Source organism: Leishmania braziliensis, chromosome 24, assembly GCF_000002845.2.
Source record: "Leishmania braziliensis MHOM/BR/75/M2904 complete genome, chromosome 24".
In the NCBI taxonomy this organism is placed as follows: Eukaryota; Euglenozoa; class Kinetoplastea; order Trypanosomatida; family Trypanosomatidae; genus Leishmania; species Leishmania braziliensis.
The window spans coordinates 107,733-133,992 of NC_009316.2; the positions used below are offsets into that span (position 1 = coordinate 107,733).

Here is a 26,260-nt window from a genome sequence, read left to right on the forward strand (position 1 = left end):
ACCCGGTCCTCACTGCCTGCTGGTGGGGCGCCTGAGCCACCCCGGGGGATGCACGACGTGGCGACCGGCACCGGAGGAAAGGGGGGGGAGGGTGAGGCGACCTGCGAGACGGCTGGGGTGGGGTTCGAGTCAAGGGACGTGCTCAGATGACTGGGCCGGCGCATTCCTGCAACGCGTGGCTACCGCTGCTCCGCACCAGGCGGTGGGGCCTGTGACGGGCGCGGGGGTGGAGAGTGAGGTCGGACCTCCTGCTGCTCGGCGGCAGAGAATCGGCGTGTCGAAGCAAAAAAGCATGTTTGCCTCTTGTCCGTCACTCCCTTCCTCTTCTCTCTCAGTTGCCTGGTGCTGCGCACAGTACACCTCTGAGTATATGGCGTAGGAGAGGGGTCGGAGGCGGAGGCGGCGATGCTTTCTGGGCGTGTGTGACATCGCATCGTCCCTCCCTTTCATTGAATCCCTGAGGCCATATGTTATACGTTGCATGTTGAATTCTCCACCTCACTCGTGGAACAGCTAAGGCAGAAAAAAAACACCGACTCTGAGAGCTGCGCAATGGTGTCGCGTGCCCGGGTGCACGTGGGCGGAGACCTTCGACGCTTATCCTTCTCAGCACGCTCATGTCTCTCGTTCACCTCTAGTGCAGAAAGATGCAAATGCTCACTGCGCCAGTAGTGCGTGTGTGGGGCCTACGGTCGTGCTCACGGTGCGCGTATGCCTCTCTCCCCCTCCCTCCCTCTCCTTCGCTACGTCCACCTCCCTCCTTTTCCCGTCTCCTTTGACGGTGTCGCTCGCGCACTGCCGCTGCTGTTTCTTTCCTTCTGCTTTGCATACCCGAAACAGCACCTACACACTCACGGCGCGTTGATGTATATAGGGTTAGGTGATGAATGCCTACATGCACGCACTGCGGCTACGTGTGCGAGATGCAGCTCATTCGTGCTGGACGGCAGCATTCCCATCGGATCGTCCATCGGGTGCGTATTCGATCTACACGTGCATCATCAACGGTGGCCTGCTGGTCTGGAGCTTTGCAGTGGTGTTTTCGCGCCCGTGTGAAACTGTGGTGGTGCGGTGGGTGTACGCGGGCATGGCACACTGCTTCATCAACATGATGTTTAGTGTCGCAGTAATGGCGCTGACGCGACGGCAAATCGCCGTTGGCATTCCAGAGGAAAGGTCACAGTGGCGCGTCTTCTTTTCCAACCCCATTGTGAAGGTCTACTTGCTGTATCTCGTGTGGGAGTTTGTGTGGATGATCGCGGTCGGCCAGTTTAACGGCCGCTACCCCCACACCACCTGTTCGTCACACCTGAATGTGCAAGTTGCCTTCTTGGCGTTTTACCTACTTATCGGGGGTTTTCTCTTCTACAGCACCTTCACCACGGAGCGGTGCCGCCGACCTCGGTGGCGGCACTTCTCAGCAATTCGCTACAACGATCTCTACTGCACACGCAGCCAACACTCCGTTCGCTGGAACGACGAACGCACCGCCGTCGGTGCGGACGGTGAGCCAGTGGTGTTCGACTGTGGAGCGATGTCGCACGGTGAAGGCACAGAACGCACTACCACGTTGGACTACGCGAGCATCATGGATGACTTGACGACGGTGCCCGGTGATGGGCAGGACGACAGCAGTCGCGCGGCACCTGGGTGCAGGCAAACACGGGGGCCAGCGCTGCGTATCTCTGCATCCACAGGTACGCACCGTAGCGACTCCACCTCCCCACCTCTCCCCATAGAGCAGAGCTGCTGAGCCCTCCACCCACTCTTGCCGTTATCTATCCGCCCTCTGCCCTCTGCAACGAGAGTCGTGTAAAAAGGAGTGTCTGTGCCAGCGTATACCATCGTGGGGAACTGCGGCTCTACCGCTTGACAAGCAACTCTCTCATACTGGGGACATTGGAGTACTCGCCACCAGTGCAGCTGAAGGCTCGGGTTATGCTCCCCCTCCTCCTGATTACCAGAAGCTTTGGCTTGATCGCGTCCTTTTGATGCTGCATGCCGCCTCCACACACCTCCTTGTCCTTTCTGCGCCTTTTCCCTTACGCTTTCCTCATCCACCCACACATGCGTACAGGCACTCACACGTGTGCACACAACTCTGCACATCCCGTCGCTCGTGAGTCTCAATGGGGTGCTATTGCGTCGCCAACTAACACGTCACCCCCCCCCCACCCACTGCTCATCTCTTTGCCCCCCCCCTCCTCTCTCTTCGTTGCGGTCTTTGCCAGCCTTTCATACGCCGTTCCTCGCTGAACACTCTCGAACGGTTTTTTCAGCTTCTTTTTTGGCTACACGTGTCTGCACATGCGTCCGTGCACGTCTCTGTCATCGCAAGTGCGTAAGCCCCACCTCGGCTACTTTCGTTGCTTTCTGCTCTTCGGTCTTTGCTGTGGTGATTGTTGCTGATTAGTGTTCGCCGGTGTCCATCCTTAGCCTCTCTCCCTTCTTCCCATGCGCTCTCTTCTCTCGCGCACAGGAACACCGCCACCTATCCACTAGCCCCCACCCGTAATACCACTATCATTCTGCCCCCACGCTCTTCATTACCCTCCCGCCTCGTCAACACCACAAGCGGATTGATGAACCTGACCTTGTATGAGCGGCATGCAAGGGGGCCAGCGGCGGAACTAGCAGCACCATGGCCACACCCACACGCGCAGGTTTGGGCTCCTTTAGAAGATGCGATTCAAGCTCATGAAGGAGATGGTGCTCATCCACTCCTTCTCCCCCTTCCTCGTGTTTGATTTTACTTACAATACGAATGAAACGGTGGTGGTGCTCTCCGTTGTTCTCTCCTGCTTGCGTCGTCTCTCTCTCTCTCCCCTTGTGCAGGTTTTCTTGACCCTCAACACACGCCGCTTCAACGCCTCTTTTTTTCAGTCCCGCGACGGTCACCTCCTACGTTGTTTGGTTTCATCGCTGCGGCCACTGCCGTCGATTTCGGTGAGCTCTAACAGTCACCACTGACGCTCCCGCAGCTTCCGATTAGTTCTCTCGGGTTTCTCCTTTTCGCACCATCGCGTAGCGCCAGAGGCCACATAGTCGAAGAAGAAACATAAAAGCCCTCCACGAATCTATACATGCGCACAGCGAGTGAGGAGAGAGCGCCGCCATGCCCTCCACTCCTCTTCATCGCGAACAGGGAAATACAGAGCGGCCTTTGGTGTACATCAGCGGGGAACGGAGAGGGGAGGAAATTAGTGGCATTGTCGGTGCCTGAGAACGTCTGCCTGTGCGTGCGTATGCGGGGAAGCCTACATCGACGCAGATGCGCATCTCTCTAACAGCGGCGCTCTTCCTCCTCCCCTCCCCCCATCGCACCTTCATAGGACAACTTGATCCGATTTTCTCTTTTCCTTCATTCCTTCTTACTTCCACGATAACGGCGGCCACCTCAGCGCGCGGCATCTCAGGGCCCGGTGCCCCCCTCTTTGTGGGGAGGCCAAGGGCCTGCAGCCTGCCCCTCGAGTACGGTTGTGCGGCTCTCGGTGCCGGCGGACAGGTCTGGGCTGGCGCGGTGCGGAAGAGGCTCGCGGCCATGGCCACGCCTGCACTAGCTCACTATAAGTCGTGGCGATGATTCAACTCATACGGGCATCCGCCTGCTGCTTTTCTGCCTTTACTGGGCTGCGGTGGTGTGGAGCGTAATCCTGGGCCCGGTGTGGGCTGCATGCAGTGGCGTTGCCCCATGGGCCGCAGGACACCAAACCGTGTTGGGTGGTGGTTCGGCTCCTTGGCAAATCCTCGACACAGGCCGGCATTGTGCACGAGAAGCGCGTCAGTGGCGTCCCCATTCTTCTACACCAGGGCATACGTGTAGCTCCAGGCCGCCACAACACGCCAGAAGCGCACCCGGGAGGAAAGCCGGTGCGCCCGTGCTGTCACGCCGGCCACAGCCCTACCACGCATGCACCGCCACACAGTACTGCGCAAGGATAAGGTGAGCTAAGCGACTACTACCCATCCACCCCCCGAAGCGCTGTCTTGCGTGGCAGGGTCGCTCATTGACGGCTCTGCACGCCAAAACGGACGCGATTGGTGGCTGCTCTCGTGATGGCCCCCTGCGCGTTGCCTGGGCATCGCCCGCCCTCGGCTGTGTTCATGAACGAGCTGGAGAAGCCCGGCCTTGAATGGAGGCGGTACGGCAGCGCCCTCACCCCAGTGCGGGGAAGCAGATCAACGTGCTGGTGATGTGCCGACAGAAGTGAGCGCGATATTCGGCAGCGCCACCGGCGCCGACGCGACTCGCCAGGGGAGTGCGAAGGCGCTGCCAGTGCACGGCAGGAGAGCGCAGCTGGTCATTTACAACCGGAGCGTCGCCACTGACCGCATCCTACCGCCCAGGGACGTTGACCGACTATCTGTGCAAGCTCCTCGAACGAATGATCTTGAGGCGACTGCGCGACCGCCTGGAAGGCAGGCACTGGCAATAGCGGTCTGGTCTGCGTCCCCACCGCTCCACTGTCGACCCCCTGGGCGTGTCTCTGCACAGGGTAGGTCAGCGGCAGCCAGGCAGCCAGATAGGAGCAGCGTTTGTGGACCACGCTTGCGCGTTCGACAAGCCGGATCGTATATGTCTTAGGCGGTCATCGCGCCTGCACTCAGCTCAACGAGAGGAAATAGGCGATGACCAGGTGTGCTTGCGGCGCCTCCACCCTCCCCCCGGGATCCGTCCCAGGCCACTACTGCACCGCCGGCATTGTGGTATCCCCACCCCGCCTGTTTTTCTGCTGGGAGGGCGTCCGACCCGGCGCTGTGCTCGGCATGCCAGGCGAGACCCGCGGGCAGACTGCGGCGCCTCACCGGCCCCCTGAGCTGAGGCTGGCGGACTGCTTGGACTCATGGCCGGATTCGATGGCCGACTGCTCGCTCGCCGTGTGGGACGGTGGTCCAGCGGCGTGGGGGTGCGCACCCCATCCGAAAAGACTCTCCGGCCCCCAAGGGCGCGAGAATTGTGTTGCACTCGCGTGCTCTTTGCCTCCGTGCGTACCCCGCACAGCACACCCCTCCCGGCTCCCCAACGCGAGGCGGGCCTCGAGGCTGCCACTTGGGGAGTTTGCCTCCCCAGAAAGGGTCGAGGCCCGGTAAGCCAAGCGACCGGCGGATCGTCAAGGACACCCCGCGTAAAACGGCATCCCCAAAGTCAGGCAGATGTGATGAATGCCTCCGCCCTCTGGAAGTAGCCTCTCCCCCCACCCTCTCCTCGCTCACTCTTCCTCCGGCTGCCCTCTGCCCCCTCCCCCTCCGTTTGCGCTGTAGAATCTCTGAAAAACAACACTTTGTGACGCTCTCTTCCCCTGCTAGTACAGCCCACCACCACCACATCAGCATGAGGAACTTTCCTTGGTCAATGCGGGCGCGGCGCTACATGCCCAACTTCAATGCCATGGCCCTCGTACTGCTCGCGGTGCAGAACGCGGGGTATCTAATCTTGATGAAGTACGCGCAGCAGGCGGACAAGCACCACACACTCGCCGCCGGCGGCGCAGAGCCGGAGGGGGGGGAGGCGCAGGTGGTTATCTTCAAGGCCTCACACTTTCTGGCCACGACGGAGGTTGTGAAGCTCATTTTATCTCTTCTGTGGTGCATCGTGGATGAAGTGCGGGCAATGCAGCAGGAGAGTGCGATCGCCGAAGCAGACACCACGCCAGCGGCACTGTTGCGGGTCAAGGAGGCGGGGTGGGGCAGCGCTGTAAAAAACGCTGCGTCTCCCAACGGCGTCGTGGATGAGAAGTGTCGCCTCTCTCCCGCCCTCGGCGACGCCGCGGAGGACATAGACGCCGAGTGTGTTGTTTCTGTAGCGCCGCTGCGGGTCCTCGTAACCCGCAAGCGGTTCGCTGCTGTATTTGTGAGCCGCATGCGCCATGCCATTGGGCTGGACCACAAGTACAAGGAGGCGCTGCTCATGGTTGCGCCCGCCATCATCTACGCCATTCAGGGCCTGCTGCTCATCTACGCCATCGAGCTGTTGGACCCGACTGTGTTTCAGGTGCTGTACCAGGTGCGCATTATGTTCCTGGCAGCCATGATGGGAGTCGTGCTGGACTTCCGTCTCTCTCCCATTCGGTGGGTGGCACTGGTGGTGCTGATGTTCGGTATCACACTGGCACAGGTGAGTGCGCAGAGCACGCGAACGGAGACGACAATCGGTAAAGCCGACGAAGCTGTACAATCAGAGATGGGAAAGGCTGCGGCGGCCGAGAAGGTCTCTAGCACATGGTCAATAGAGGGCACATTAGCTGTGCTGGCTGGCGCCTTCTTGAGCGCGCTCTCCGGTGTGTTCATGGAGTTCGTGGTGAAGAAGCGCTGCAACCAGTTCCACTTGTCGGCACGCAACATCCATCTCGCGTTCTTCTCCGTCGTGTACTTCCTCGTTGTGTTCCTGTGCGAGATCTGGCGACCGGAGGTAGCGGTGGGCGGGCTTGCTGAGTTCATAAGCACCTTCTTCGACGGCTTCACCAGCTTGGTGTGGACCCTGGTGGCTTTGCAGGCTGTTGGCGGGATTCTCGTGGCACTGGTCATGCGCTACTGCGACAACATCGTGAAGTCGTTCTCGACTGCGTTCGCGATTGTGCTGAACGGCATGGCGTCGGTGTTTCTGTTTCACACGGCGCTGAACACGACGTTCCTGGTGGGTGCGTTTCTTGTACTGTGCTCTATCATCATGTACAGTCTAAAGAAGTGAAGATAGCTGGAGCTGAGCAGAGGGTGGACGAGGCCAGGAGTCGCCACGATGCTCAGGGAGTGGCAGGCGTGTGTGTGTGTGTGTCTCACACCTGTAATTTTTTGGTTTCGTGCTTTCATCTCCTTTCGTCATGATGCGGGAGACTTCAGCGCGTGGTGCATCAGGGTGCGGTGCCCCCACTCTCTCTGTCTCTCTCTTCATGGGGAGGAGGTCGTGCAGCCCCCTTTTTTCTGCCAACGCTGAACCGCTTCTGCTGGCGATTGGGTCAGACACCTACGGTGGAGGGCAGTCAGAGCGATGTGTCACTGCTGACGTTGCTGCTCGGGATGTGGATGCTGTTGCTTCGGTGCAACGCTGCAGACGCTTGCAGCGCCCGTACGATGGGCGGAGCTTCAGCGCGACACGAGCACACCTCACGCAGCCCTCGCTGCCTACTGGTGTGGTGTGGAGGGGCCTGGGCCGCCTCGCGGAATGCACCCGGTGGCGGTGGGCGTGTAGAGTTTGAAGCAGAGGCTGTGCTCAGATTGCTCGGTCGGCGCATTCCTGTAACGCGTGACTACGGCTGCTTGGCACCACGGGGGAGGAGGCCCCTGACAGCGCCGGGGGGCGCTCGGGGAGAGGGGGGGGGCGCCTGACCTGCTGTTTTGTGGCTCGGCATGGGCACGCTGGATGTCAAAAGCCTGTGCTCATGTTGAATCCTCCAATACGCATATGTGCGCACTCGTGGCAGGAAGGAGAGGTGTCTGAGAGGGGCAACGAATGGCCCAGTGTCTGCGCATAAATTTCCTCATTCCTGCCTCAGAGCCACGATTGCTCCACCGGGTCTGCATGCCTAAGACCACCTGCTTAACAGCTGCATTCCCAAGCACTTCTGTTGGTGCGTGAGTATATTTGTTTTCTCTCTTCTTGTTGTACTCAATTCGAGTCGTTTGAATCCATCATTGTGGTTTCTTTGCTACTGCTGCCTATGAATTCTACAAACCTCATTCACTCACTTTGTATCGCTCTTGTGCTGTGTCCAAGACGCAGGGTTTGAGGTGGGGATGGTACCAGAAGAGGCTCGCTGTCTCCCCACTCTTCTCGTTAGGGGACACTGAGAGCGTCAAACAAGGGTGCAGAGTCGAAAGGAAATGTTGGTTCACAATATCAACAACGATTGACGCTGGAGCTTTCTTCCTCCGCACACTCCATCCCTGGGGGGTGAAAGTCTTTGGCGCTGTTTTGATGTACACCCTGCGCTGTCCACTTGTTTGTGTAGTAGTCAATCCACTGCGGTAGACAGTGGGGAAAGGAAAGAAGGTAGAGGCGCTAGGAGATGGCCTCCAACCCATTTTGCTGGGAAAGGTTTGCTGTGGAATTGCTTCCTCTGCCCCTCCCTACCAAACCTTATCTAGTAGCTCAAGACTACTGCAGCCGCCCTCCCCCCTATATATATATATATAGATATACACCCAACAGCAGTTGAATCTTTCACTCTCATAGAGCTCAGCTGCAATTGTTGTCTCCTTAACAATGCTTCTATTTCTCATTTTTACTCTGTCCATATGATGGGTAACGTGGATCGGCGCATGCCGCGTGGGTTGGTGTACTTGACCTCGTTCTCGGCGTCTCGTCATCCCTCTGTGGGTGGTGGCCACATCTGCGTGTGCTCACAAGCAACACCGCAGAAGAGAGTTGGCTCGTCAGACAGAGGCTTTTCTCCTATGGGGGTGCGTCCATGCCGGTGGCGGATGGTGGCGCCAGCTGGACCCCCTCCCACCTCCCCCACCCAGACCTCCTGACATACACACACACATACACACTTTGGGTGCCTCGGCTCGTATGCCCCAATTGCAAACGATAATGCCAGGGGAGGTGGCGTCACGACAGGCGTAGTGCTTGCGGCATCCGTGCGCAAAGAAACGCAACTGTGTGAGGCTTAGAGCGTGTCGTGACACTCGTACGTGGAGCTTGAATGAGTATCGGGCAAAGCAAATTGGGGGTGATGACACAAAGAGGGGGCGGTGGGACCGGGGCAAAGACGACGTGGGGCCGTGTGCGGGGTCATGCGGGTGCGAATGGATGAGGCCGGGACTTTTGCCCCCCACCCCCCCTGCGTCCCGCAATTTAGTGACCGGTGAAGCTATCAACGTCCTGTCGATCTCCACTACCCAATCGCCCCCCCCCCCGACCCCGAAAGTGTTTCTAAAAGGCACCCAGCCAGCCGTCCCATTCTATCGTTTTTCGTTGGTCTTTCCCCCCCCCCCTCCCCGTCTCTCTGCGTGGTGGGCATTGGTCGTCGTCTTCGCCGCCGCCCCCCCATTTCTTTTTTGTTCAGCACACCGGAGAAAACGCGACAGCGCGCTGTCGGTGCATCGAGTGGCTCCCTCCCCCCGCCCGCCCCTTTTGTGTGTGCCGACGCGCGGAGCGACGGCTGAGAAAATGTGAAAACACCACAACTTTTTTATGTGTTTGTTTGCTGAGCGACAAAAGTCGTTTGTACCGTGACGGTGCGTGCCGTATACTTCTGCCTCCCCCCCCCCCCCCTACCGCCATATTTTCTCTGCTCCCTGATGTCTCATTCGGTGCGGCAGTTTCCCATTGCTTCCTCATTCAGTGTAGTTTCAGTATTGTCTTTAGCTCAAGCGCTTCTGTTTCCTCCAAATTTCATTGCCATCAACCTAATCGTCAAGTGACTTATCCGTTTCCCGTTTCTTAAAAAGGAAAGCACAGCAGCAGATCACCTCGCCCAGTCGTTTTGAGTGGATGGCTCTGCCTACGCAGACCGCGCGGCAAGTGCACTCGCTACGAAGTGTAGGCACACTCGTGACGGTGCAAGGGGTGTGTTATAGCCTGTCTTCTGAGCAGCGTAATCTCCGCGTGTGTTCCCCCCCTCCCCACACACACACACACAAAAAAAAAGAGATTGCTGGTGTTCTGTTCAACCAAAGCCCTATAGGCTGTGTTACTCCCGTCGCCGCTTAGGAGAACGCGTTTCGGTCCTCGCCAGAAGTCTGCTTGAAGGACAACAAAATAGAATAAAACCCACAAACGTAGCGAAGACGGGAAAATCTTTGTCTGTCCATGTTTGGTGTGGGATGCTGAAGAGGTGCATGCGACTAGCGGGAGCTGCCAGCACTATGCCCCAGCCTACTTTTCACCTCCTCGCCTTTCCTCTCTACCAACCGTACGACAATGCATGACCTTCTCATGCACGCTCTGCCCTTCACACACGCACAGGCGGGTTCCACTGGTCACCTCTATCTTGTCGTACCATTGCGTACTGCAGTTCAGTACCCCCCACCCCCACCCCTCCCTTCACCTGCATCACTCTCCAGTGCATCTACTTGTCCATATCAGCACACATTATCACTCCTCGGCATCAGTGAATGGCAAGACTACTGGGGAGGCCAACACGCGCACAGGAGACCATCACAGCCGAATGCAATGCCCTCTCTCTTTCTCCCCCCTCCTCCCCCCATCCCCACACATAGTTGCGCGAGCGTTGCCGTAGCCCCATCCCCTCTTCGACTCTCTCTTCATCCCCCTCTCTCTCTGAAACACAGGAAGGCAAGAGAAAAAATCTGAAAACGTCGCCGTCATCATCGAACCGCGCACACTCAGCCGACATCGCAGAGGAAGTACACACGCAGAAACGCATCAATACGCGGAGAAGAGCCAACGATGCTGACGTGCCTTCTCCTTCCTCCCCCTCTTGCCCTTCTCCGGCACCTCCGTGCTCTTGTTTAGATTTTTGCCGAGCGTGGTCTCCAGCACAGAGTCGCACCCGCGGAGGCGATAGAACGCTACGTGAGGAACCACAGACCTGTTGCACAAAGCCTCACACAATACGGAGCTGCCACTTTGTTTTATCTCTCTCTCGTTTCTTTCCCTTAACTCGTATAAGAGAAGCCTCTTGGCCCTCCACCACCTTCCCGGACGTGCACTCGCTGAGCTCCGTCTCTCTCTCTCTCACTGTACAGTTGTGTCTCCATTGACTGTTTTACTTGTTCTCGTTCTTCGCTCTGGCGTTGAGTAGCGCTCCTCTGTCTCACTTCACCTCACCTCTGCTCCGACCCCTTTCTCATTCTTTCCACTCACTAAAGTTACGTTTCGGCAGCTCGATCGACTGCTGCACCGCCTTGATCGTCTCTTCCTGGCTAACCAGCTCTCCCCGCCCCCGTTGTTCCTTCTTTACTGTCACCGCCGGGAAACCAGAAGTGCGCATTGGCTGAGTCACACACGCACACACACACACACTCTCTCTCTTTTGTTTTTGCGGCTCAGTCCATTGGAATTCCGCCTCTCACTCATGTTTTCCGCTGCCTGCCTGCCAGTCTTTGAGCCGTACTCCTCCTTCATCCTTTCAATGGACGCTTGGAATCTGCTGCTGTCTCTCTCACCATTTCTCCCCTCTTCTCACTGCATTTTGATCTGCGGCCCTTCTCTCTGTCTCTCTCTCCACACCTCTCCTCCTTCAGCTTCATCACTGCCAAGCAATCACACCCCATACACGCTTACGCACCTCTACACGCATACGTGCGTGCAATCAGTACACCTTTACACGCATGCTTCGCCATATTTGCTCCTCCGCTGTCGTGGCCACCGGTGTTGGTTGGGCGACGGTCAGCTGCCACCGTGCTGGGTCCACTAGCTACTTCTCGGCCGTGCCGCGCGCGCCTCCAGATGCCATCATGGGGATCGCTGCAGACTTCGCCAAGGATATGTCTCCCAACAAGGTGAACCTTTGCATTGGAGTCTACCGTGATGAGCAGAACAAGCCCTTCGTGCTGGAGTCTGTGCGCAAGGCGATGGCACATATTGTGGAGCGCGACACGCAGATGGACTACGCCCCCATCGCGGGTCTACCGTCCTTCGTAAACAGCGTGCAGCGACTGTGCTTTGGAAAACCCATGCTAGACGTCCAAGGCGACCGCATCGCCTCGGCACAGGCTCTTAGTGGCACCGGCGCCCTGCACCTCGGCGTGCAGCTGCTGCAGTGCTCTTCTGGTGGCTCCGGCCCTGCGACGGTGCACATACCGAGCCCCTCCTACCCCAATCACCTTAATATCCTGAAGCATCTGAACGTTGAGGTCGCCTACTACCCGTACTACAATCTTCAGATGCATCGCTTAAACATCGATGCAATGCTAAACTATCTGCGCCAGCTGCCCGCCGACTCCGTCGTCCTGCTGCATGCCTGTGCGCACAACCCGACGGGGTGCGACCCCACCCCCGAGGAATGGCAGCAGATTGTAGACGTTATCCGCCGAGGAGATCTCATTCCATTCGTTGACATGGCATACCAGGGGTTCGCGACGGGCAACATAGAGCGCGACGCCTACGTCCTGCGCGTGTTGAATCAGCAAGAGGTCCCCACGTACTTGGTGGCCCAGTCCTTGGCGAAGAGCTTTGGCCTCTACGGGCACCGCACTGGTGCCCTGCACATCCGATGCACCACACAGAAGGAGAAAGCGAATGTCCTGTCGCAGCTGCAGTCGATGATTCGTGCCACGTACAGCAACCCCCCCATCTTTGGTGCTCGCATCGCAGACGAGATTCTGCGGACCCCGCAGCTGCGCGAGCTGTGGAAGTCAGAGCTGAAACAGATGTCGAACCGACTGCAGGATGTGCGGCACCGTCTCGTGGCCCAGCTGCGTGCCTGTGACTCGACGCGGGACTGGGAGTATCTCGAGAATGGCGTGGGAATGATGTCGCTGATGGGGTTGACGGAGGAGCAGGTGATGGCGCTGCGGCAGAAGTACAGCGTCTATCTGACAGGCAACGGTCGCATCGCGTTTTCTGGACTGAGCGCTGAAAATGTTGCCTACGTCGCCCAGGCCATCTACGACGTGTCCCGGTAGACGAGGGGCAGGCGCGAGGGCGTGTGTGGCTGGTGTAGCGCCCTTTCCGTGCCAATGACAAGGCGCATTTCTACGTGTGCGTTCCCTCCCCTCCCTCTGTCTCTCTCTCTCACCATCTGTGCGCCGCCATGGAATCGGGTTGCGAGCCCTGCATGCGCTGCTGTCGTTCTGTTGAGCGGTACTGCTCACTCGTGCCGCACACCCTCCCGTGTCTTACCCTCTTTCATCGTCCTCGGCCCGTTCCCGATGACTCCAGCGGCCGCATCATACGTACAGCACCCGAAGACACCGAGATCTGTTGCTTGCCGTCTGAGTTGATGCACACCTGCAGGTGTTTGCAGAGACTTATGGTCATGATGCCGAAGAACGGGAGGCGAGCCCATTACCACAGCAGCAGCGGAAAGGGAAGTTTTGAGAAGATGATCGCCTCCACCGAAAGGAGTTACCGAGGTGCGCTTCGGCGACCCCACAAGGCGAGCCAACACACGTTGCAACGCCTCGCACAGTTGCCTGTGGTCCTTTAGGGAAAATAAAGCAAATCATACGAGGAGTGATGTGTGTGTGTGTGTGCTCCCTTGCATTGATGCACGTGAGGAGCGTAGCGAGAGCTGATGAATGGATCTTGATGACCTCTTGCCTCGTGGCAGTGCGAGAAGGTGAGGTATCAAAGAGTGACTCTCTCCTTCCCTTTCCCTCCCTTCCTCAACCTCGAGCTACAGTGGCTATGTACATCACCTCTAAGTACGTGCACTCCTTCCCTCTCTGCCTCTTGCTATCACTACCATGTGTGACTCACAGCCGCAACCGCCTTCTTTACTCTCCTTTCATTGAGACTGGACACCTTATATTTGCCTGCTCGAGTGCTTGGGTTGGGGTGTAGAGGGGAGAGGGAGGGTACTTGTTCTCTCGTGTGGCCGTCCCTTGTCTCGCTATTCACCTCCCCCCCCCCCCCCCTCCATCCCTGAAGTTAACGATATGGCACGCACCACACCGGTATTGGTGAAGGAAGTGGTGGCGAGTAAGGGAGCAATGGTCAATAACTTCAGGTGATCAGCAGCTGTAAACACCCACAGGAGGAAAATGACAGAGCAGGCGGAGCCAGCGCCATCAAGAGCTCATTTTTGCTTGTCTCATCCATCCGCGTGTGCCAGCCACCTTCAAATGCTGAGAAGCGGTAGTGGTTATGATTGAGGGGCGGGTGGTGGGAAAAAATGGAGAAAGCCTCTTCACCCTCTCTGGCGCCACCGAACGCTCTTGCGCGGTGTGTCAGGTGCCCTTCGATTCACCCGCAGTCTCTCGCATCTCCAGCTGCCGCTGTTCAGCGGTTCACCGGAGGACTTGTGTACCTGACGTGTGTAGGCCATCTCCATAATGGCAATGAGAAGTACTCCTGTGTGTGTCTTACACGTACTGAAGTGTCCTCCATCGCTCTCCCTCTCCGCTGCATGTCCCCCTTTCCGGCCCACCCCTCCCTTTACGGTCAAACACTCCCTCCCTCCCCCCCCCCCACGCCGGCACCAGCATGTGCATCGACAGTTGAATCGCTAGAACTAGCCGGCACAGCAGCATAACGCAAGGTTCCACGAGGAAACGTCGGGGTTCAGGGGAGAGGCGGAAACAGACAGGCCCGCGCACACCCGCTCACCCACCCTTCTGTGTGCGCCCATCGCCGCGTAGGTTTAGGTACGACTGGCCTCGGTACACCACAGAGCGACTGCATCTCCCCTTCCTCGCCTTACCCAAGAGCGTACTGGCTGCAATTTTCTGTCGGCTTCTGAAGAACCCCTCTGTCCCCCCCCCCCGCCCTCACAGCGTGTGCCCGTTTGTCCAGCACTTGGTGTATCCGGGGCATCGTGCCTCCCCCTCTTGCTGTTGCTGCTGGCTATGAGTGCTCGCTGACGGCGAACCACGATGCTGCAAGATCTGGATCGCAGCAGACTGGCCGAGAGAAGGCACTCGAAGGCCTCCCGCGTTTTCGATCTCTGGCTAGAGAGAGCGCAACAGCGTGGTGCTAGTGCACCCAGTGGCGAAGTGGACTGGCGCTCTTACATGGACGGTGGCGGCAGCAGATACACTGACCCGCGAAACATCGGCCGGGCTTCGCTAGACCGCCGCAGCAGCCACGCCGCACTTCCATGTTCGCCAGCGCCATCCTTGATCTCCCCTCATGGGCAGCATAGCCACTTGGGAGAGTTAGAAGAGCTACTGCTCATGCAAGGACAGTACAATCATCTTCTCTCCTCGGCCGCTGGACGGGAGGGGGTGGACTATAGCACTACCAAGTTACTACAGGTAGCACCCACGAGTCGCCCTCTAGATATGCCGCCCTGTGATGCGACATCCTCGTGCTTGTACAGCGGCGTCGCCGACTCGCTCTACGGGGCCATGGACAGAGTTGCCAAAGGCGGTAGCCCCTCTGTTGCGATGGGTGGCCGCTCGTCTCCCAATGAACCCTGCAACTTCACTCAGGAGCTGATGAATCGCTCTGCACTACCGAATGGCGGCACGGATGTCACGGAGGCTATCAATACAGCTGAATTGGAGGCAGAGCGGTATATTGCGCGTCTCGAGGAGGAGGTGCAGACACTGATGAGGGAAGTCTCTGACAAGGATCGCTACATTATCGCGATGTCTGCTGTGAAGGATGCGATGTCACTTGAGCTGCGAGAGCAGAAGAAGCGAGGGGAGCTGATGGAAAACGAGAGCTCCACACGGCAAATGCTGAGCTACAGCTTTATGTCTATGCTGAGGTTCTATACCACACAGGCTGAAAGTAGGCGGGCAATGCAACTGGAAACACAAATTTCTGGTCTTAAATACGAGCTGAAGCTTGCCGAGGCCATGCTAGCGCAGTCGCAGAGCAGCGCTACCGCCGCAGCATCTCAGCAGCACCAGCAGCTGCTCAAATGGCAAAATGAGGAAGACGAGCTGGCCCGCTCTGTCTCCGCCACTTTGCGGCCTCTTCTGCAGGGTGAGTACGATCGACTGGCGCAGCTGGTGTCGGAAATGCCGAGCAAGGTGCGGATGATGATGTGTACAGGCTATACCGCGCCTCAGAGCGAGGAGGATGAAGCCGCAAGGGGTGCCGCGGTGCCGCCGCAGCAGCAACAGCGGTTGCACGAAATGTTAGAGTCTCTGCTCGCCTCGCGCGGTGGTGGGACAGGCGCGCTAGTCGATGCAGCATCATCTGCTCCCTGCGCTCCGACCGGCATCCCATCGCCACCGCCACTCGCGCTCAGCGGCGTGGACCCATCTCACCTTGTTCATCTTGTCTCCCGCGTGTGCCACCACCATGAGGTCATGGCAGACCTTTATTGTGCGGAGGTCGATCAGAGGATGGCGTTCGCGCAGTATGAGGGTGACATAATTCGTTTCATCAGTGCTAAGCAAATTGCGCTCACCTGGGCAGCGTTGTATCACGAGAAGAAGGATGAAGTAAAGCACCTGAACGAGAAGATTATGAGCCTGCGTGGAGAGCTCCGGGCCGCTGCAAGGCTGAGCCGGGGAGTCGTTGTCAGCGGCCCGAATGCGGGCAGCAACAATATCACACAGAGCTACGAGGCGTACGCTGCGCCCTACGTGCCTTCTGCTGCACGACTGACAAATTCATCGCGCGATAAGCTTAAACGCCCTTCTACCTCAACACAAATGAAGCCTCAATCAGTTGTGGCCATCAGGAGGCCAATCGGTGAGCTGCGAGAAGAGGCTCGGCGCCTCGGGGTTCTACCGGCATCGCACTACCCGCCGCTCGTTACGGGCCCATCACCGTCAATGACCTCCTCTGCGTCAAGCAGCCCGTCGGACCTGACACAGACGCTGCCAGGTAAGGACCAAAAGAATGCGGCGAGTAGAAAGCGCGGTGGTGCTGCCGAGGCGGCGGTGGTGCCTGCTCTTGTGGAAGTGCCCACCGTCGCTAAAGGCTCGAATATTGCGTGCAACTCGACTGTTCCCGTCATTCGAGCCTTACCGTGCCAGTGCGAAAGCGAAGGTACTTCACCGTCGTCGGCATTGTCACATCGGGCGTCGCTGGCACGCAGGCACACCGCGCCACGTTCTGTTGCGCAACCGAAGTCGCGGACGTGTGACTCGAGCCAACGCTTCGAGGCCACGGGTGAGCACAGCATTCCGCGGCCGGTTCTCTCCGACTCCTCCTCGTCCTCGTCATCTACCAGTGACGTGCTTGCCGCTGGCCGCTCGCAAGTGAAAAAGGCAGCGCTAGGGCGCGGATTTGCACTGGCGGCAGCGGCGACGAGTCGCTTAGCTTCATCCTCCTCGGCTTCTTCTGGATCTTCACTCAGCCACGCCAAGGCACAGGAGGTGGCTGCCAAGCCCACGTCGGGGAGGACCAAACAACAGCCCAAACCGAAAGTGGTGCACAACTCCTTCGACGAGGACGACAGCAACGGCGACATCGCCAACGACAGCAGCAGCAGTCTCGGCAGCACCGCTGACACCCCAGGACCGGCATCACGCGCCGTGGTCGGCTCGAACACGGTAAGGCGCACCACCGCGGCAACGCAGCCGTCTGCAACACGGCTGCTGGTGTCTGCCACCACCACCACCACCACCTCTGCCTCTGTCGCGTTCGGGAAGGCCAGGTTGACACCATCGACTGCAAAACAAACCAGGCTGAAGCTTCCCACCTGGTAAGCATGATAAAGGGAGGGAGGGGGATAGCGACCTGCGACACCACTGGAAGTGGCCAGCGTGCGTCCAGACACTTGTCTGCACAGGGCACTGGGGGTAGAGCGGAATTAAGAAAGCGAGCGTTGCCCTTCACGTATTGTTCTGCTCTCTGCCATTGCTAGAGGGGATATCGAGGCTTGCACCATCGAAGTTGATGAGAGAGAGAGGTGCAACCGCTTGTGCTTAGCACGCTTGAGTTGAAGGGAGCGATGTGAAGTTGATTGGGCAGAGAAGGCGGGGGTGGAGAGAGGGCGGAGGAAATACTCAGAGAGAGAAAGAGAGGAAGAGCGCAAGAGAATGAGAGGCAGGCAGCTGGTGTAGTGGTTGATTACTGGTCTAGATTGTCTGCTGGCGTTAGCGTTTGCGTGATTGAAGAGGGGTATGCAGGTATGTCCCCTCGCATGAAGAGGACGAGAGGGGCGGGGGGTCAATGAGTGTGTGGGTTGAATGGCCCGCACTACTCCACGAGACCGGTACTATCGCGGCCAGGCTGGCGCAAAAGAGAGGCATCCAACTGTGCCTCCCCTTTGCAGAAGTGCGCAAGGGTGTGACGTTGCTCTCTTTTTCAGGTCTGATTGCCCCCTTCCTCAGTCTTCGTATGGCATCCGTGGCGTGGGTAGGTAGGTTCCTACCAACACCCATCATGACGCACACCCACACACACACATGCACGCACAGGCTCACCCACGCACGCATCTGAGCGTGCCACCCTATCTCACTGACCGCTTCGCTTCTAAGCGTTTCTTTCTGCTCCTCCTGTTATCCTCACAACTCGTGTGCCTCCCCCCTCATGCTGTTGTGTGTTTACTTTTGGCTGTTTGCTCGCTTTTCACATGTTGGTCGGTGCCCCACCGCATGTCTGTCGTTTATATGGTTGGCTTTGCGGCTCCCCCCCCCTTCTCCATCCGTGGGTAGAAATACACTTCGCTGTGATGGAGGTGGATGTGGCGTCTGCCGATGACTCTGTGTGTATACGAGTACGTCTGCGTGACGCGGATCAGCTACACATTACCGCCGTTCCTCGCCCCCCCCCTCCTCCTCCTCCTCTCGCTCTCCTTCCTTTTCTCTTCCTTGCAGCGACCCTTCTACCCCCCCCCCCTCCTCCCTCCCTCTAACCGCTTTATCTGGGGCCACCTCTTTGTGTGCGTGCGTTTTCCCTCCTCCGCTACTGCTGGACTCTTTCGTGTTAGGCAAGTTGTGCTGCGCTTCTTCTTTTGCACTGAAAGGCGCCCACGCCGATGTGTGTGTGTGTGTGTGTGAGGGGGGAGGAGAGGGGGGATGCAGCGGTACACCCCCGAAGGCCCCCTTCCGTCTCTCGGTATGAGTGCCGGCATTTGCGCGTCCCCACTGAGGAGTGGACGGTGGAGTGAGCGGCGAGGGCACATCAGCTTGAAAAATTCAAAAAAGCTCACAACCCCCGGATGACGGCAATCACCTCAGCGCGTGGTGCCTCAGGGTGCGGTGCCCCCACTCTCTCTCTCTCTCTTCATGGGGAGGAGGTCGTGCAGCCCCCTTTTTTCTGCCAACGCTGAACCGCTTCTGCTGGCGATTGGGTCAGACACCTACGGTGGAGGGCAGTCAGAGCGATGTGTCACTGCTGACGTTGCTGCTCGGGATGTGGATGCTGTTGCTTCGGTGCAACGCTGCAGACGCTTGCAGCGCCCGTACGATGGGCGGAGCTTCAGAGCGACACGAGCACACCTCACGCAGCCCTCGCTGCCTACTGGTGTGGTGTGGAGGGGCCTGGGCCGCCTCGCTGAATGCACCCGGTGGCGGTGGGCGTGTAGAGTTTGAAGCAGAGGCTGTGCTCAGATTGCTCGGTCGGCGCATTCCTGTAACGCGTGACTACGGCTGCTTGGCACCACGGGGGAGGAGGCCCCTGACAGCGCCGGGGGGCGCTCGGGGAGAGGGGGGGGCGCCTGACCTGCTGTTTTGTGGCTCGGCATGTTCGGGAAAAGAAAAAGAGGACACCAGAAGTGTCAACCGGCGAATTACTGCATGAGTTTCTGAATACTGTGTGACGCTAGAGGAGCACTGACGATGAGAAGTATGAAAAGCGGGAGCTGAAGCATCCCTGAGTGGAAAGGGAGCAGTGCGGATACACGGATACCCTCGCACGTACCCCCAACTCATGTATAGATGTCCGCCTGTGCGCTTGCATTTGCGTGTCTTGTTCTCTCCCTGCTGCCGGTGGCCTCACTCCCCCCTCCTGTACTTCCGCAAGAGAGGTGGAGCGAATGTGGGTATGGTTGCTAGTTGAGTGGGCTTATGCTCATCATACAGTGTGCGAGAGGTGTGTCTGCCCCCCCCCTCTACTATCATCTTTGGTCTCTCTTGTAGCTCAGGCCTCTTATTTTCCTCTCTTCTCACTACTGTGTCTTCCCCTCCCCTCTCCCCTTTCCTGCCTTGCCGATTTCCATCGCTGCGCGGCTGCCTGCCTCCAATCAAGTACACATCTGCTGGTCTCCGAAACCCACTCACGGCTTACAACTGTTATCTGTGCGCTACGAGAGCTCGAGGAGCACAGCGTACTCATCACAGCGAATCGTGCTATATTTTATTACACAGGCCCAAGTGCATAATACCATCGCCCTCACCCAGATGGACCCTGCATCGAGAGTACGTGTAATGAACGCAACGGTGCTTACGTGCATCTTGGCTCTGTACATCGTGCACGACGCGGCCTTCAGGTACTGGATGACACGTAGCGATATACTCCCGCTCACTGCAGCCCTGGTGCACGACACAAAAACCCTGCAACAACACGACGGCGTAGGGGTAGCCTATGATGCTGCTATCGGAAACGTGCGCACTCCTCCCCTCCAGCTCTACTCCAATGCGGAGCGCTCCGCACCGTCTGCCGACGCCTACAACTTTTCCAATGCTCTTTCAATGGCGGCGGTGGTGGTGGAGAGCACGTGGCTCACCCCTGACCAGGACGCCGTCTCTTACATGTACGCGCAGCGGCTTCTTGAGGGGTATCGCTACGCCCTCCTTAGTGGCGCACCGTGGTTGCTGCTCTCCGGCTCTGTGGTGGAGGCATCAGTGGGGCTGCAGTTCTTGCGCCGGCTTCCCAACCCAGCGGATAGGCTTTTCCCGGACTCTGTGTTGCAGCGGTGGCCTCGGCCACTGGTCACAACAGCGTTGCAGCTGCGCGAGTCTATGGCACCGTATGCAACCCTTGGTGCGTGGATGCACGGTGTAGGCACGAGACCGCTCACGTCCTTCCCTGCATCTTCAATGACCTCGCGAACGAGTCAACAGCAGGACGTTCATCAGAGCTCGGTGTCAGACCACTCCTCTCTGCAGTCCTCCCTCAGCCAGCTGCTCTCCGCCCACGCGTTGGCAGACACAGACGCGAGCCACGTGCGCCCTGCCTCGCTCATCCTGGGGGCGGAGTGGATACGGCGTATGGATGCCCAACAGCGGAGCGGCAACTGGGCCACCAACGTAAATGGTGTCAGAGGAACTGCGGCCGACAGCCTCGCGACGCCTGAGCGGGCCCGCGTGACGGTGCACGTGACAACGTCTGACGCCGCCAGTGTCGATGATGATGTGGCAATCAGAAAAGGAGAGGACGGACGTTTCGCCAAGGATGCGGCCAGCGCTCCGTGGGAGCAGCCACGGGTTCTTGAGTTTCACGTGAATAGCACCTCCACGAAGGTGCACGTGACGCTACCTGGTATGGCCATGATCAGCGAAGCGAACGTCAATCAACGTGCTCGACACGTGGCGAGGGCACTTCAGCAGCTGGTGGAGCTGACACTTGTGCATCGCCACACCAGTCGCAGCCCCATTGCGCCGGGTAACACAGAGAAGGAGGTAGGGTGGTGGTGGTGGCTTGGCCGGCCCTACGGCGTGACGATCATAGCCGGCAAGTGGGAGCAACAGCGCGTCAAGCTCCTCTACATGAAGGCTTTCCGCGAGGCCGTCGCGGACTCGCAGGAAGGGCTGCGGAAAGCGGTGCAGCTCCTCCATCAGTCTCGCTGTCAGTTTGAAGGACCTCTGCCACCGCTGTCATGCCAGGGTGTTCGAGGTCCCCAACTCCCACCATCAGCGATGCCTTTCAGCACTGCGGTGCCGGCACGCTCGCGCATTTTCGTGCTGCCTCCGCCTCACGAAGAGCTGCAGAACGTCCAGCCAAAGCCGGAGTGGCTCAGCTATACCGGTGAGCTTCCGGTATTCATCAACGCAGAGGCATCGCAGGTGGCCAAGCTGCTGGGTCGCGTGAGTTTCTTCCTGTACTTCAACTACCGCCGGTGGATGGACTGGTTCCTGGCGTCACTGTCAGTAGGGATTTACCAGGACCACTTTATGCTCATTTCTGTGTTGATGTCCGACTTTGCCGAGCACCGCATCAGCTGGCTAGACGTCTTTCACCTCCGCTAAGGCAAAAGGTGGCGAGAACGTGGGAGGGAGATGGGAAACGAGAGAGGCGCTGCACGAGAAGCCAAGCGTGAGGGCGCGCAAACGAGGGTACTGACCTCCTCTACATTTCCATCCTCCCTCGCTCCTCCTGCACGGTATGTAGTGGGACTGTGAGGATGCCTGCGGGGAGGGGGGGGTGCGTGCTTAGGTATGTCTTGGTGACGCGATGGCTTCTACATGGACGATCTCTCCGATGATGAGCTGCTTCATCAAAAATCAAACAACCCCAAGAAATGAACGCACTCGAGTAAATGTGTGGTGCCTCCTTCCCACACCACACGCGCGTGTATCTGCGGAAGGTAGTGTCTTGCTCGTTCATAGAACACCATCCGTTATATGAGGCATTGAGGGAGAGGGTGGTCTTTCTCCCATTCTCCGCACGGACCCACACGGACAGGCACAGACATACTCAGCTGAGCTCCTCCTCCTCCCCTCTCCTATGTAGGACTCGGACGCTATGGTGGGCGAAACAAGCGCAGGGGCCTGCGTGTTTGCGATGAAAGAGGTGGAAGGAGAAAGGTGGTGGCTTTCGTGTCTGCTTTCCACGTGTAATGGGTGCGTGCGCCTTTCCCCACCTCCGCTCACACTCCCCTCTCATCGAGGACCCCCACTTCTCCTCCGTCTCTGTTCATCAAGAGTCCTCCCTCTCCTTTTCCCTCAACTCATCTATTCGGCCCACTCACACACGTGTGCGTTGCGGCGATAGCTGCGGTGTTGCACTACGCGCGGCCATACGTGCATCTATAGACCCACACGCTCACCGCCACCCTACATCAGTCTTCTGTCTTTATCTCTTTACCTACCTCCTCCCTCCCTCCCCAATTTAGCCCCTCTGTGTGCGCGCAAGAACGAGAGCGAGTGTGGTCGAGTGAGTCTGTGTGCATCGGTGTGAATGTGTGTGGATGTGTCCTTTATTCTGCTCGTATCATCGCTCGGTTCGATCTCTCGCTTCCCCTTGCTGAGTGAGCACAGGAGGAGTGGGCTTATTTGCCTCCCCCCCCCCTCTTCATACACGCAGGAGAGCAGCGTACAGACACAACGTCCACACAGCGGTACCCCCCCTCCCTACACACACACATACGCAGCGAGAGAGGAGGAGGAGGAAGGGGCAAGGGGGAGAGAATATCAGCAACGCATAGGGGCCTGTGAGCAGTCACGTCAAGGCGAAGGCAAGCATACAAACAGAAGTACTCCAAGAGGGGGGGAGAGCAAGGCGATAACGGGCGGTTGTGTGTGCGCCCCTCTCTGCTTGCGCTTTGCTGCCCCGCCTTGGTGTCTGGCGGTGCTGGTGGCTGCCGCTTCACCGCGCCAAGCTCGCGCTTCCCCTCAACCGAGTAACGGCACAAAATGGAGGCTGCGCTGACCGAGCTCAAGAACACGGGTAATGCGCAGTTTGTGTCCGGCAACGCCAGGGACGCGATTGAGACCTACAAGAGAGGCATTCTCCTCATCGAAGCCGAGGCAGGTCAGATGCAACAGCAGCTCAAGCCAGTGGGATCATCGGCCACAACGTTGAGGACATGTGAGGAAATGCGAGCATTGCACGTGCTGCTCTACTCGAACATGTCGAACGCCTACTTGTGCTTGGGCAATTTTAGCGAGAGTTGGCAGGCAGCTGCAGCTGCGACCAGACTCGACCCGCATGCTTGGAAGCCGTGGATGCGTTTCATAGAGGCTCGTCGCCGCGGCGGCTTCCCGTTTGACGCTCTTGTGCATTCATTGCGGTACCTACGACCACTCCTGCGCGCGGAGCGGGAACAGAAGCGCATGAAGGCGGCAGAAGCCGCGTCCACTCTCGCTGCCATTGAAGACCCGCTGTGTGACGAATTGGGATTGCTGCGCCTCTCACCAGACATCGAGCTCGTCGAGTACGCGGGCGGTGTGGCGATGATTAGTCGTCGTCAGTTTCAGCCGAAGGACGTGATCTTTATAGAGCACAAGTACACCAGGATCAACTTGGAGGAGAGCGGGATGAGCACGCAACCTGACCACAGCACAGAGTCAATCGTGGGGTACTTCGCTGAGCGCCTGCGCCCGGAGCAGGCGGCAGGGAGTCAGCGGTGGCGCGACTTCAAGAAGGACTTCGCCGGGGCATGGCCGCGCAACAATGACGACATCGACGTCGACACCCGCGATACCATCAGCAGCTACCTGCGCACCCGCTTCCCCGACGTTGCCGAGAATGACTTCTGTGAGTTGCTCAGCACTGCCCTTATGTGCCGCTTCAACTGTTTCCACTCCGGGTTTTTTCGCACCTGCGCCCTGGCGAACCACAGCTGCCATGCCAACATCGCCATGAAGTACAGCAGCGTGGAGGAGACGGTCAAAATGATTGCCGTCGACCTCATCCAGCCCGGTGAGCTCATGAACGTGAAGTATCTCAGCGACGCACACTTCCTGCTTGGTGTAGGGAAGCGCCGTGAGCTGCTCCGCTCGTGGCTCTTCTGGTGCCAGTGCGACCGTTGCCAGCGAGATAGCCAGTCCACAGCAATCTCGGAGTTCATTGAGTGTTCGGCTTGCGGTGCCTTCTCGCACTCTGCCCTCATGGGGTTCAACCCCGCCTCTGACCCGCTGCTGAAGGCAAAGGAGGTATGCTGTGCGTGTAGCGCGGAGATGGTGTGGTCACCAGCGCAGCGTGACCTCCTCCAGAATGAGCTCATGCACACCTTTGCTAGCAGCACATCTTACTACACCTCCAAAGAGCTCGCTGAGTGGATGCAGAAGCAGCTCGAGAGTACGGAGAAGCTGCGTCTGCACCCCGAGCACTGGATCTACCGCACCCTTTTTTATTTCTTCGCTGTGGCGCTAACGGCGATGGTGGATCGCGTTAGTGCAGGTCTGAACGAGCCGCGTATCTCGCAGTTCCTGGTGGAGGAGATGAAGCACCTCTTTAGTGCCTGCGGCCTGCAGACTTACTACCTTCCTCGCTGTGCCGCCGCACGTATAAAGGTCGGCGCGGCAAAGGACTTGGCTGGCGTGGTGGCAGTAAACGAAGTCGTGTGTCGGAACAGCGACAGTGGTGGTGGCGGCGAGTTTCTTAAGAGTCTGCTTATTCTCTGGGAACTCCTGGTCCCCTTCTACCCTGTGAACGAGATGTGGTCCGTCAACGATGCCATCTGCAAGTTGGTGCTACTGCACTTGGTCTACCCCACAACAGAGGCGTCACTGGCCTCTTCGCTGGCGTTGCAGCTGCTCCAGCGACACGGTCGCTATGTCGGGGACGTCAATAGTGGTAAGTGGCTGCACAGCTACAGCATGCATCGGACCACCTTCAACCCAAAGGAGCCGCTTCCGTTGGCGAAGTTGAAAAAGGCGTTCAAGAGTGGATGAGTGAGGAACTTTCACTTACTCATTAGCGCCCTTTGCATGTGCGCACACATACAAAAAGCACGGGGAGACTGTCATGGTGGTGAGGGAAACAGTCGTGTCACCTGCCTCCGCCGCTCCGTGCGTCTAGGTCTGTGAGTTAAGGTACGTGTCGGTGTTATAGGTCAACGTCATGGGTATGTCACCATCCCCTCCCTCCTCCTCTCTCTGCCTGTGTATAGGCGGCCTCTCTTTTGCAGCCCGAAGAGTACGCCGGGGCCCCCCTCTCCCTCCCGTCGCTTGGCCTTTGGCTGTTGGCCCCCCTTTTATGTCACCTTTCGCGTCAGATGTCTCTCTGTGTGTAGGGGTCGACACTCCCCCTCCCCCATCCGCCATCTCTGTCGGCACGCCCCCCCCCCCGAAGCACCGCAATCTGTCAATTGCATTTGCGCTCTGCCGCTTCTCTCCTCTGACATTACTTGTCCCTCTGCGTACACCCCCCGGTCTCCCTCTCACCCTTTCCTACGGGCTGTTTCAGGCCTCTCATTCGCACTCGGATGCCATAGGGTGACGACCACCACCATGACCACACACACACCCACGCCGCTCCTCTCCGCTTATCATGGCCAATGGGGTGAGTACCCCTTCTGCACGTATGTACGTCTCTTTTCACAGACGTTTTGCTTTCCGTCATGATGCGGGAGACTTCAGCGCGTGGTGCATCAGGGTGCGGTGCCCCCACTCTCTCTCTCTCTCTCTTCATGGGGAGGAGGTCGTGCAGCCCCCTTTTTCCTGCTAACGCTGAACCGCTTCTGCTGGCGATTGGGTCAGACACCTACGGTGGAGGGCAGTCAGAGCGATGTGTCACTGCGGACGTTGCTGCTCGGGATGTGGATGCTGTTGCTTCGGTGCAACGCTGCAGACGCTTGCAGCGCCCGTACGATGGGCGGAGCTTTAGCGCGACACGAGCACACCTCACGCAGCCCTCGCTGCCTACTGGTGTGGTGTGGAGGGGCCTGGGCCGCCTCGCGGAATGCACCCGGTGGCGGTGGGCGTGTAGAGTTTGAAGCAGAGGCTGTGCTCAGATTGCTCGGTCGGCGCATTCCTGTAACGCGTGACTACGGCTGCTTGGCACCACGGGGGAGGAGGCCCCTGACAGCGCCGGGGGGCGCTCGGGGAGAGGGGGGGCGCCTGACCTGCTGTTTTGTGGCTCGGCATGGGCACACTGGATGTCAAACAGTCAGGCGCTAAATGTTTTCTCGCGTTGTCCTCGCTGTGGGCAACGTCGCGTAGGACTGCGGTGCCGTTT

General features: G+C 58.5%; 6 protein-coding genes across 6 annotated transcripts; all 6 read left to right on the forward strand.

The window, feature by feature from the left end:
• Positions 1 to 883: 883 nt before the first annotated feature.
• LBRM_24_0350 (conserved hypothetical protein) lies at positions 884 to 1,753 on the forward strand (the record flags this gene model as incomplete). The annotated part of the gene is made up of 1 exon (XM_001565251.1): positions 884 to 1,753. One exon carries the CDS (start codon positions 884 to 886, stop codon positions 1,751 to 1,753), a length of 870 nt encoding a protein of 289 aa, XP_001565301.1.
• A 3,579-nt stretch (positions 1,754 to 5,332) lies between these two features.
• Positions 5,333 to 6,688, forward strand: LBRM_24_0360 (putative CMP-sialic acid transporter; the record flags this gene model as incomplete). The annotated part of the gene is made up of 1 exon (XM_001565252.1): positions 5,333 to 6,688. The coding sequence occupies one exon, from the start codon at positions 5,333 to 5,335 to the stop codon at positions 6,686 to 6,688; it is 1,356 nt and encodes a 451-aa protein (XP_001565302.1).
• Positions 6,689 to 11,361: 4,673 nt separating this feature from the next.
• LBRM_24_0370 (putative aspartate aminotransferase) lies at positions 11,362 to 12,531 on the forward strand (the record flags this gene model as incomplete). Its single annotated transcript, XM_001565253.1, has 1 exon — positions 11,362 to 12,531. One exon carries the CDS (start codon positions 11,362 to 11,364, stop codon positions 12,529 to 12,531), a length of 1,170 nt encoding a protein of 389 aa, XP_001565303.1.
• A 2,475-nt stretch (positions 12,532 to 15,006) lies between these two features.
• On the forward strand, positions 15,007 to 17,181 carry LBRM_24_0380 (ppg3-related protein-like protein; the record flags this gene model as incomplete). The annotated part of the gene is made up of 1 exon (XM_001565254.2): positions 15,007 to 17,181. The coding sequence occupies one exon, from the start codon at positions 15,007 to 15,009 to the stop codon at positions 17,179 to 17,181; it is 2,175 nt and encodes a 724-aa protein (XP_001565304.1).
• A 2,637-nt stretch (positions 17,182 to 19,818) lies between these two features.
• LBRM_24_0390 (conserved hypothetical protein) lies at positions 19,819 to 21,606 on the forward strand (the record flags this gene model as incomplete). The annotated part of the gene is made up of 1 exon (XM_001565255.1): positions 19,819 to 21,606. One exon carries the CDS (start codon positions 19,819 to 19,821, stop codon positions 21,604 to 21,606), a length of 1,788 nt encoding a protein of 595 aa, XP_001565305.1.
• Positions 21,607 to 22,992: 1,386 nt separating this feature from the next.
• On the forward strand, positions 22,993 to 24,975 carry LBRM_24_0400 (conserved hypothetical protein; the record flags this gene model as incomplete). Its single annotated transcript, XM_001565256.1, has 1 exon — positions 22,993 to 24,975. One exon carries the CDS (start codon positions 22,993 to 22,995, stop codon positions 24,973 to 24,975), a length of 1,983 nt encoding a protein of 660 aa, XP_001565306.1.
• Between the last annotated feature and the right edge of the window lie 1,285 nt (positions 24,976 to 26,260).